The sequence below is a fragment of the Echinops telfairi genome, unplaced genomic scaffold, assembly GCF_000313985.2.
Source record: "Echinops telfairi isolate 266 unplaced genomic scaffold, ASM31398v2 ScPeMD7_7469;HRSCAF=8507_1, whole genome shotgun sequence".
NCBI lineage: Eukaryota > Metazoa > Chordata > Mammalia > Afrosoricida > Tenrecidae > Echinops > Echinops telfairi.
Genome location: NW_022111373.1, coordinates 71,520,628 through 71,531,451, shown reverse-complemented (window position 1 = coordinate 71,531,451; position 10,824 = coordinate 71,520,628). Strand labels below are relative to the sequence as shown.

At 43.1% G+C, this 10,824-nt stretch overlaps 1 protein-coding gene across 1 annotated transcript in view; it reads right to left on the bottom strand.

Annotated features, from left to right (window-relative positions):
• HOMER1 (homer scaffold protein 1) overlaps positions 1–10,809 on the bottom strand; it is a 146,887-nt gene extending 136,078 nt beyond the window's left edge. Inside the window, exon 1 of the mRNA XM_004703517.3 lies at positions 9,547–10,809. Coding sequence (XP_004703574.1) covers positions 9,547–9,551 — 5 coding nt within the window. The 5' untranslated portion in view covers positions 9,552–10,809. The remainder of the gene's footprint in view (positions 1–9,546) is intronic.
• Positions 10,810–10,824: the final 15 nt, after the last annotated feature.

Sequence of the window (10,824 nt, the reverse complement as noted above, 5' to 3'; positions counted from 1 at the left end):
AAAAAGATGTTTTATATTCAACCATTTAAAAAATTTTATCAGAAAACATCAAATATCTGGGACTCATTTTTCCTATTATTCTGTCCAGTTAGTTGGATTAATCCAGATTAACGCAAAGAATCTAGTAACTAAAAACTGATATTTTGAATAAACATCAGTGGATGGGGAAAAAAATCACATGATAGTGGGGACATTAAAGAAGCCCTGGTTGCAGAGTGGTTACTTGGGCTGCAAACTACATGGTTTGTAGTTCAAAATCACCAGCTATCCCTCAAGAGGAACAAGGGGCTCTCTAGTAAAAAGAGTTACAGTCTCAGAAATTCACAGGGGCAGCTCTACCCTGTCCTAGTCAGAATTAACTAGATGGCAGTCAGAGAGGGTGGGGAGGCTGTTCCTTCTGAGATATAACCACTTTTTTTTTAAATCTGAGATATTCAATCACTTAAAAGTAAGCTGATTTGGAAACTGATCATGGGGATTGGAGCACACCATGGAATTAATGCCACTGAAGTGCACACTTAAAAGAATGATGACAACGGCCAATTCTGTTACATATCAATGACCACAATAAAACACTTTTTAAGGAAACCAGCCCACAAACTACTTACAAGGACAATTTCTAGAATCAAACCCTTAACTACCATGAATAACATTTCAAGTACTTATTCTAAATCAAATGTGATGATTCTTTAATCCAAAAAAGTCACACTAGTTATATATTTAAATTGTAACCTCACTTCAGAATTATTAAATTAATAAAAACATCCCTGTTGTGAAATAAAATTACAAACTTCCTAAATACCCCTTTTATATACTTATAACTCAAAAAGGATTTTTTATGTGTACACATATTAGCTCCTGCAGGTTTACTGTGCATCTTCAGTAATTTGACTCTAGAACCAGATAACTGAAAAGTAAAAGTATATATAGAACAAAAATAAGACTCACAGGATACTGTTACAAAGAATTAATGTTTACATAATATGATCAATCAGTCATAACATATCTTGTTTTTAAGAATTATATAACCACACCTTTAACTCTCCCTTCTCCCCGCTAAAAAAATCATTGCTATCAAATTGATTTCAACTCATAATAGAGTCATAGTAACTTTACAGGACAGAACCGAAGTACCTCTTAGGGTTTCTAAGGTTACATCTTTCTCCTACAGAGCAGCTGGTACACATGAGCTACCAACCTGTTAACAGCTAAGCACTTAGCCTGTGAGCCACCAGCTCCTTAATCATACCCTAGGACATCATTTCATTTTTATAAAAACGCCAGCCCAAAGCCAGAAACATTACAGTGAACCCTCGCCACTTCGCGCTTCGACTTCCGCGGCTTCACTCTATCGTGGTTTTTGCGTAACAGCGCATGCTGTCATTACTGCCACTGATTGGCTCATACTGTACACGCTTCTGTCTGCATCGCTATTTATCGGAGCTACGTATCAGATGCATTTTTGCTTTTGTACAGTGTACTGTAATTGTTTGCGATTTTTAAGAAAATGTATAATACTGTATGTGAAATATGTAATACTGTAAACTAGATGCCATAAATAATATAATAAATAATTGTAACATCCAAAATGTTTTACTGTATTTTCCCTTTTTCGTTTAATAAATTGGGTAATATGAGTGTAATGGTGGCTAAAGGGTGTTTTTTCATGTCCTCTATGCTCTAACTACGAAAATATTTGATTTACAAATAAGGAATCCTACTTCGCGGAATTTCATTTATCACGGTAGGGTCTAGAACCGATTAACTGCGATAAACGAGGGTTCACTGTATACCACATCCATTGTCTCCAAAAAGATCCTACTTTTCGTAATTTGCTCCTTTACTAACCACAAGGTCAGCAGTTCAAAACCACCAGGCAATACTCAGGATTAAAACCAGGTTTTCTACTCCAATAACAAGTTAGTCTTGGAAACCCCCCGGGGAAGTTCTACCCTATTCTATAGGGTCACTATGAGTCAGAATCGACTCAATGACAGCGAGTTTCATTTGGGTTAAAGTTAATTTACATGGCTTAAAGTAACTAGCCTTGATTAGCTGATATCATTTTACCAATATTTGCACAAATCACACAAATAAGCTACCTGTGTAACTTCCACAGCTGTTGAGTTGATTCCACCGTATGACGACAGCCAGTTAGATACTTAGAAGTGAGGATGGCGAGACTTCCTTCATGTACTTTGAACTACTCCTGGCGAAAGGCATCATAATTCCGGGCAAAGTGGCAGTCAAAAAGTGGAAGCCCCTCCACGAGATGGACTGGCGTAAAAACCAGCTCCACGACTGTGAGCATGGCACGAGGTCCAGCACTGTCTCATTTGGTTATGCACAGGGTTTTTTCATCGGAACTAATTCAAGGGCTGCTCACCTGAAATCCTTCTCAGTCCCCAACCCCTGGCCCCCAGGGGGAGGAGAGTTGGAGGGAAACTTTCAGTTTAAGCTGTGATGATGGGGTGGGCTTGCTACTCATTGCCAATCCCAACAGTGAAGGAAACAAGCTCAGTTACTGGGAAAAAATCTCAAGTTAAGGAAATATTGCTCAAAATAAAGGTGGGTTTAAAATTTTCAGATTCCTTTTAAATGATTAAAAACAATTGCATGGAAAATCCATGAGTCCACTGTTATTATCCTCACTACTCTTGATCCCTGAAAATCCTGCTTATATCAGAAAATAAGGATGAAGTCACAAAGACAAAGGGAAATAAGAACACAAAGGAAGTAATGAGAAGTATTTGTAACAATAAAGTTATAAACAAGGGAAAAGACATTTGAAAAGAGCAAGAGTGATGTGTTGTTGTATAATTAGCTTTAAAAAGTCCTAAATAAGAATGCTACTGTTGTTTTGGGGTATAGTCACGTCAATGACAACTGATAATTACCCATGTAACCCTATAGAACTGACCCAGTGGTCTTGGAAGGCTATCATCTTTATGGAAGCAAACTGCCAGGTCTTTTTCCTGAGGAACCACTGGATGGGTTCAAACTAGTTGGACGGGGCTCAATTATTCTGCTGGGAAAGATGGAGGAATGGAAACAGGAAGGAAGCTGGCCAAGTGACGACACACTGAGGGGACTGTATCGGATGATTTCAAATCAAATGTGAATGAACTGTTGGATGTAAAACAGTTGATCTGCTCTGTACATTTTCACCTAATTCACAAGAAAAAGATTAAAATATAAAATTAAAATAACTTGAAAAAATAAACCAATTCTAAAAAAATTAGAATTCTTCTCATTGTTGCGATCTTCTTTACATAACTTAATAGAAATTTCAATTATAATACTATGCTGGTCACAGGTGAATTAACTATACAGTTAAGCAAATCTTACCCACACTCCAAATACCGTTAATTACTTGCTTGGGGGAAGTTCAAGGTGTTCTAACTTTTACTTTGCATCAAGTCTGTCTCATATCGAGAAGACTCTTTACAAACTTCCCTCAATTCACTGTTTCACGGTCCACCTCAGAAATGAATGGTGTGGCAGAAACATACCATGTGGTTACCTACATTTTCACCTTTGCATATAAAATGTCCCCACACAACCTTCTCCTTCCATTATGAACTTTTCCAGGGTTGGTCCAACTATCCACTTCCCCTCCCCAGCCAAAGCCCATTGTTCTCACCTTGGCATTTCCACAGGATACAACATATAAAACCAATTTCTAAATAATTTCTCATCCTGCCTGCCATGAGCCTTCATGTTACTGTTATGTTGTTAGGTGCCGACAAGTCAATTCTGACTGACAGCAATCCTACAGGGCAGCGTGAAACGTCCATAGAGTATTTTCTAGGCTGTAATCTTTGATAGGAAGGATCCCTCATAAGCATTGAGTTGTTAATTACAAGGTACTCAGGTCAAACCGACCATCCGCTCCGAGGGAGAAAAACGTGGCTATCAGCTCCAATAATGATTTACAGTCTCAGAAAGCTTATCTAGGGTAGCTGCAGGTCCAATCGACCCGAAGGCAGCGAGTTTTGGGGAATCATCAGGGGAACAGATCGCCAAGTCTTTTCTACATTGGAAAAGCTGGTAGGTTCAAAGCTTCCAACCTTTCAATTAGTAGCTGAATGTTTAGCCACCATGCCACTGATACTATAATACCTAAAACCCTGAAGTGGTTCCCAGGCAACCAGTTACTGCCACTGGGTAGGGAAAACGACTAATTAGGTCACAAGCAGTATTTTTCTTAAAAATAAAACAGGATGCAATAGAATATCAAAGAGTAAATCATACAAAGTAAAATTATCATTTTGTGAAAATTAGTCAGTTATATATGCACAAACTAGACCATAATGTAAAACCATATGCCTTACTAATAGGCCATAGTCAAAAATATTTTAAATACTCTGACCTGCAAGAATGGTTAAACATTTGGATGCTAACCAAAAGATCAGCAGTGCGGTTTGAAACCACCAGCTACTCTTCAGAAGAAAATGTCCGGCAATCTGCTCCTGTAAGGACTGCAGGTTAGGACTTCTGGGGTGGACTAAGTGTCCTACAGAGATCAGAACCAACTTGAGGGCACCTAACAAGATAATAGGGACTCTGGTGCTGTAGTGGCTACATTGGGCTGCAATCCGCAAGCCAGGAGCTCTGAACTGTCAGCAGCTCCCAGCAGAGAGTTATGGCCTTAGAAACTCACAAGGGCAGTTCTACTCTGTCCTATAGGGTCCCTATGAGTTGGCATCGACTCTATGGCAGAGTTGGGTTCTGGCTTCTATAGAGTCCCTGCAGGAAACCTGGTGGCACACTCTAATTACAAAGTCAGCAGTCTGAAACACCAGGCATTCCTCAGGAGAAAGATGAAGGTTCCTATCCCTGTAAAGGTTCTAGATCTCATAAGTGTGCAGGCGCAGTTCTCTGATGCTATCAGTGGGAATCAACTCAATGACTAAGTTTTATAGTTTGACTTCATGGAACACAACATTGGATAACACAAAATCTTTTGTTTGGTACACAGACCCTCTACGTTTCACCCCTGCCGAAGGCTCTCTTATCACTATGCCCCCAAAGACCCCTTGCAAAGTAAAACTATCAAGCTTTTGTGGTATTTTCTGGACTCAGCGTTTTCATACCACTCCCTTTGCTTTGAATGCTCTCTCATTTGTCCATGAGACCCACCCCTACTACTTAGCCAACATTCAACACCTCCTCATGGGAGCAGCAGTCAGGAAAGCAAAGCATGCACAAGTGTTGAAGAACAAGGATGATAAAGTGAGCCTGACCCAAATCATGGTATTTTCAATGACTCAGATGCATGTCAAAGTTGAACAGTGATGAGAATGAAGAGGGTAACAAATGTACAAATGTGCTTTATACAACTGATGTATGTATGGATTGTGATGAGAGTTGTATGAGCCCCCAATAAAATGTTTTTTTTTTAAAGTTGAACAGTGAATAAAGAAGGCCAAAGAAAAATGCTGTATTTGATTTGCAGCATTGTGAAGAATATTGTCGAATACCACGGACTGCCAGAAGAACCAACAAATCCATCTAAGAGGAAGTACAGCTAGAAAGCTCCTTAGAGGCGAGGACGGTGAGACTTTCTCTCGTGTACTTTGGACATGCTGTCAGGAGAGACCAGAGCCTGGAAAAGAACATCATGCTTGCTAAAGCAAAGGGGCAATGAAAAGAGTAAGACCCTCGGGAGATGGATTGACATAGTGGCTGTAACAGTTGGCTCAAGCATAAAAATGACTGTGACAATGGTGCAGGACTGGGTAGCTTTTCATTCTGTTGTGCAGAGATAAGGTCACTGTGGCTTCGGACTGATTTGACAGCACCCAGCACCACTACCGCCAATTCCTCCACAAGCCTTCCTCTCCTCTCTCTCACACTCACAGATATACCTGTGCCTCCATAATTCCTATCTGATAGGCCCTCTAACATTTCACTGTCCATTTTATTTTAAACTATTCTTCCCCAGCTCAGGACTCTACAAGCCTTGAAGAAGAGCAGATTTTACTAGTCCAGAATCAACGGCACTCAGCTCAGTACAGAACACAGAAGCTCAACAGTTTTTCAAATGAACAAATATATTAATGAGTTGAATCTAACTTCCTTGCCCTTAAGGAAGATAGCACAGTGGCCTTTATAACAAAGTCTATTCCTGTTTGCAATGCTGGATCAAGCTTTCCACAAGGTAGCTACCCCACCCCCAGCCCCCAGACAACAGCACCTGGCAGCCCAAGGCAGGTGTCAGCTTCCTGCCATTGAGCACTGAAGGGGCTCGGTTCAGATTGCAGTGCTGCAGCAACCACTTCCATGGCTCCACAAGTTATCTGGGAGGAGAGACCAGTTTCCAGAGGCTTGACAGGCAAGTGAAATAAACCAGAACTTTCCTAACTTTGCACTTTATATAGAGCTAGTTTAATTGTGGTGAGAATGCCCTAGTCCTTTGGCAACGTGGCCTAAGCAACAATTCAAAAGACAGTCTGAAATAACTGTTTGAAGCACTTGATTTCTGTTGACCAGTCTGATAACTCTGAAATAGCTAATGACTCATGGCTCTCATTGAGAGGCTGCGGGTAGAGGGAGGGGAGCGAGATAGGAAAGGGGAGAGCTTTTCTCCCTGAGATTTGAAGCTTTTCATAGATTTTATGTTACATCATGAATGCCCTAACCTTTAGGTGTCCGGTACAACTTTACAAGCCCATACTTCAGCCGTCTTCACTGCAATTAAAAACAATTCCTGCAGCATCCAAGATCCTTTGACAGACTCAGGCAACTGTCAGTTTCAGCTGTTCTTTTCAGTTCCAGGGTTCATAAATTATTACAGGAGCCAGATTCCTTTCCACCCAATCACTCCTTTTCTAAACACTCACTTCTGCGGCGTTTGCCCTTAAAAATTATCTCCATTGTAGACGCAAAGGAAAAACTCTTACTAAAATCTAAGATTAGCTAATATATTCATTATATATAGCACCCTTCACCCACTATAGCTGCGGTTCTCAGCCTGTGGGTCGCAACCCTTTTGTGGGCCGAACACTTACACACAGGGGTCGTCCGATTCATAACAGTAGCAAAATTACAGTTATGAAGTAGCAACGAAGATAATTTTATGGTTGGAGGAGGACCACAACATGAGGAACTGTATTAAAAGGGTCTAGGCATTAGGAAGGTTGAGAACCACTGCCCTATACTAAACGTCGGATACCTGCCTGAGGAACTCAGGAGGTACAGAGTTAAGCAATGGGCTGATAAGCAAAAGGCTGGTGGTTTAAATGCACCAGTTGCTCCATGGGAGAAAGATGAGGAAGTCTGTTCCACAAAAACTTACCGTCTCAGAAAGCCTATGGAGCACTTCTACTTTGACCTGTAAGGGTCATTGTACGTAGGAATCAACTCAAATGCAGTGGGATTTTGGGGGTCAGAATAAGGTAATTTAGTATTGCCTGGGTAAAACTTTAAAGGCCACTTGAAGCTGTTTCCTTTGGTTTAAATAGGTGCAGGCAGCTATGCTGATTCCACAAGCATTTATTAGATATAAACATCTACAATGTTCAGATTCTTAACTTATATAGCACAATGGCCTTCTCTTTATGCTCTTCCAATCTACTTCCACCTATACCTCCTCTCAGAAGTCACTGTGGGTGAAAAGGGTCACAGCCCCAAATACGGACTTCTAGAATAAAGCCACAAATACCTGCGCTCTTTCCTCCTTAGTCTGCCTTTAAGACTATCAACCAAAGGACAAATAACTACTTCACATGCTAATTTAATTATGCTGTAGTATTTACACATAGGGCCAGGGCAGAGAGGCTTATTTTTACAATTTTAAATTCTAGTTGTTTAATATTGACATTCACCCTGGATAAAATGGACTTTCATGAAGTTCAAAGGTTGGGACCAAGTGCTTTTTCTTTCCAGATGCTTCTACTCCGCAGTCTAGAGAAAGCAGTTGATGTGAAAAACTGCCGCTTGATTTCTGTTTGTTTGTTTTGCTACAAGATAGCTTAGCCAGAAGAGTTGCAGATTCTCGAGCAGTGCTTCAAAGGCTTTAAATTAGTAGTAGTTTTCAGAATCTCATTTAAAATTGGTGGAACTCATCCAGAACATTTTTCAAATGCCATTATTTCCCAGCTTAAAAACTGATTAGAATAACAGATCCATCTTAAAAACCTACTTTAAGAAACCAACTACTGATCATTAAAAGAGGGAGGAGGGGCAAATGAAAGAGATTCATTTTGACAGGCTGGAAAAGTCTTCAAAGCCCATCTGGTCCAAGTTCTTCATTTTGTAGTCAACAGCCCACAGAAGTTAAACACCCTGCTTGTGAGCCCTACCGGATAGAATGAAGTCTTTTAAATGCTCCAGGTACTACCCCAAATCATGGGAGACTTTATATATAAAGTTCATATATATATAATGAAATTGAAATTTCATTTTAAAAACAAGTATCATCTTTTTCCTCCTGAGAAAAGGCTCTTACAATGTTTTCAATGCTGTTCAAATCAATAAACTTCAAATGCTAACTCCGACAAAAAGGTACGCACTCCTCCAAGAACTTCCCTGGGAAAGTTGTGAGAAGTGCGTGTACAGCCCTAAAATCTCACAAAAAATTAATAGTTTGAAATTTGCCCAACTATCCTTTAGATGTGTTTGTTCTCTCTCTCACAAACACAGAGAGAGAGAAAGTGTGTGTGTTGTGGAGGGGGGAGAGAAACGAATGTGTTCAAGGTTCTTTTGCATATATGCACTGACCATCTGCCAGTGACACTAGATTGGTTTTCCATTAATATCTTATGAGTTTCCGCCTTTAATAAGAAGAGTCACTAGAAATTTGTCGAGCTACAGCCTTGATCAAAGGTTGGCAAAATGCACTCCTGGTTGGACTTGGAACTGAAAGAACGCATTGATTTGGCACTATTAACCCAAACACCTGAGCTTCTAAGTTATTCTTTTTTAAAACGGAAACCGTGAACCAGTCCCTTGACAAAACGCTTCCCACACTCCCCTCCTATTCCAGTTCTGATTTCCTGACTGCACAGTCCTCCCGAGTCTGCATCAGCGGACTTTAAAGTCTCCCCCAATCAATCTGTTTCAGCTCTGGATACTCAAGGGCAAAACAGAGGGCACCGGGCACACTGGAGCAGTTTCAAGGGCTGTCGTCGAGCCGACCATGACTTTTACAACTGGTCCCTCTGTGCAAGGGATCTTCTCGAGGGGCGGCCAGAAAGGCCGTCCTTCTCGCCAGAGATGCAGGTAACCAACCCTCAGGTTATGGGATTTGGTCAAAAGCTGAGAGAGCTGTTTGTGGAGCATGCATTCCCTTAGCTATGAAAGATAAAACGATATGCAGGCTCCTAACGTTAGCCGCGCCGTTCCTTAACTGTATGTGACCTCCGGGCGTCACGCTAAAAGAATACAAAAATACAGTGTTAATGGGGTTAGCTTGCCTGTATTTTCTAAAGTGTACACCATCTCGGCAAGAAGGTGGCAAGTGTATGTCCACACACAAAACACCCGGCAGTAACGCACACATAAGACAGGTTCGAAGTGGCGTCAAGCACAAAAAATCCTTACCCCATTTTGCCCAATGAAAACTTGCTCGGAAGTTTCGGCTCTTTAGCTACTACGGAATCACTCCGAAAGGAATCTCGCCGTCTGCTATTTCGCAGTTGCTTTTCCACCCCCCGAGGTCCTTTTCCGGAGGTATTTCAACGATGCTGACGGTTTCCTTCAGTAAAATGCTTGCTCTTGTAAATATCAAAAACAAAAAAAAACGTTCAAACTAAGTGAGGTGGCATTTGCTTCTTTGTTGTTTTTTTTTTTAAGAGTTAAAATGCGGCGCGGAGGAGACAGCGGTCACTTCGATTGCAAAAATGAGTCTACGTGTAGGAAAACGCAGAGTCCGGCTTCTGAGTCTTATAAAAAAGGGAGTTGCCTGGTTGGTTCGCACATGTCCTCCTCGACCCTCGGGGAGCGCCAGGTAACTCGGCGCCGTTCCGGTGCTACTAAGGCTACGGGTTCAAATTTCTCCACGCCGAGTCCCTGGGGGTGGAGCATGCAACCCAACGCGACGTGCGCTTTCCAGATTCCCTGCGGGAGAAGAATCCTACAAGCGGGAATGCCACTGCTTCCCTAGGTTCACATTCATCAGGAAAAAATGGAGAGCGAAAAACCTCCTCGAAGTGCTAACCCGGCAGCTCGCGACGTGCACGGCGCTCCACATTGGACTCTTGTCTTTTTGAATGTTGCCCCTCCTAAGACTCAGCGGAGAGGAGGCGGGCAGGAGGCAGAGAAGACAGGGCAGGATCGACTCATCCCCCCGAAGAGCATCAACGGAGCCATTTCCAGGCTGGCAGCAGGCTGGGGGGCGCCGCGCTCGCAGGGGCGCAGGGAGAGGGGGCCCGATCCCACCTCCCTCAGCCCCTTCCCGCCCCGCGCTGCCGAGCACAATGGAGCCCGGCGCGCGCCCGGCCCTTCATCCGCGGCTGCCCTCTCTTTCCCCCCTCTCTTCGCGGAGCACAGCGGGGCCGAGGCTCCCGTCGGCAGGGAATGAATGAATCAGAGCGCCGAGCTCCACGCTTCCAACGGCCCCCTGCCCCCAGCTCCGGGGCGGGCCGCGCGGCGGCGGCGGCAGCCGAGGGGGCTGAAGGGTCGACGGGTGCTGACACGGGGTCGGGGCCAAAGGATCGGGGCTCCAAGCCGCGGGAGAGCCGCTGCTCCAGCGCCCCCACCCCTGCTCCGCGCCTCACTCGCTCCGCACTGCCGCCACGCGCCGCCTCACATTCCCCGAGCAGCCCTGCTGCCGCCGCGGCCGCCTCACACCTCCATCACCGCCCGCCTCCGCCGGCTTCC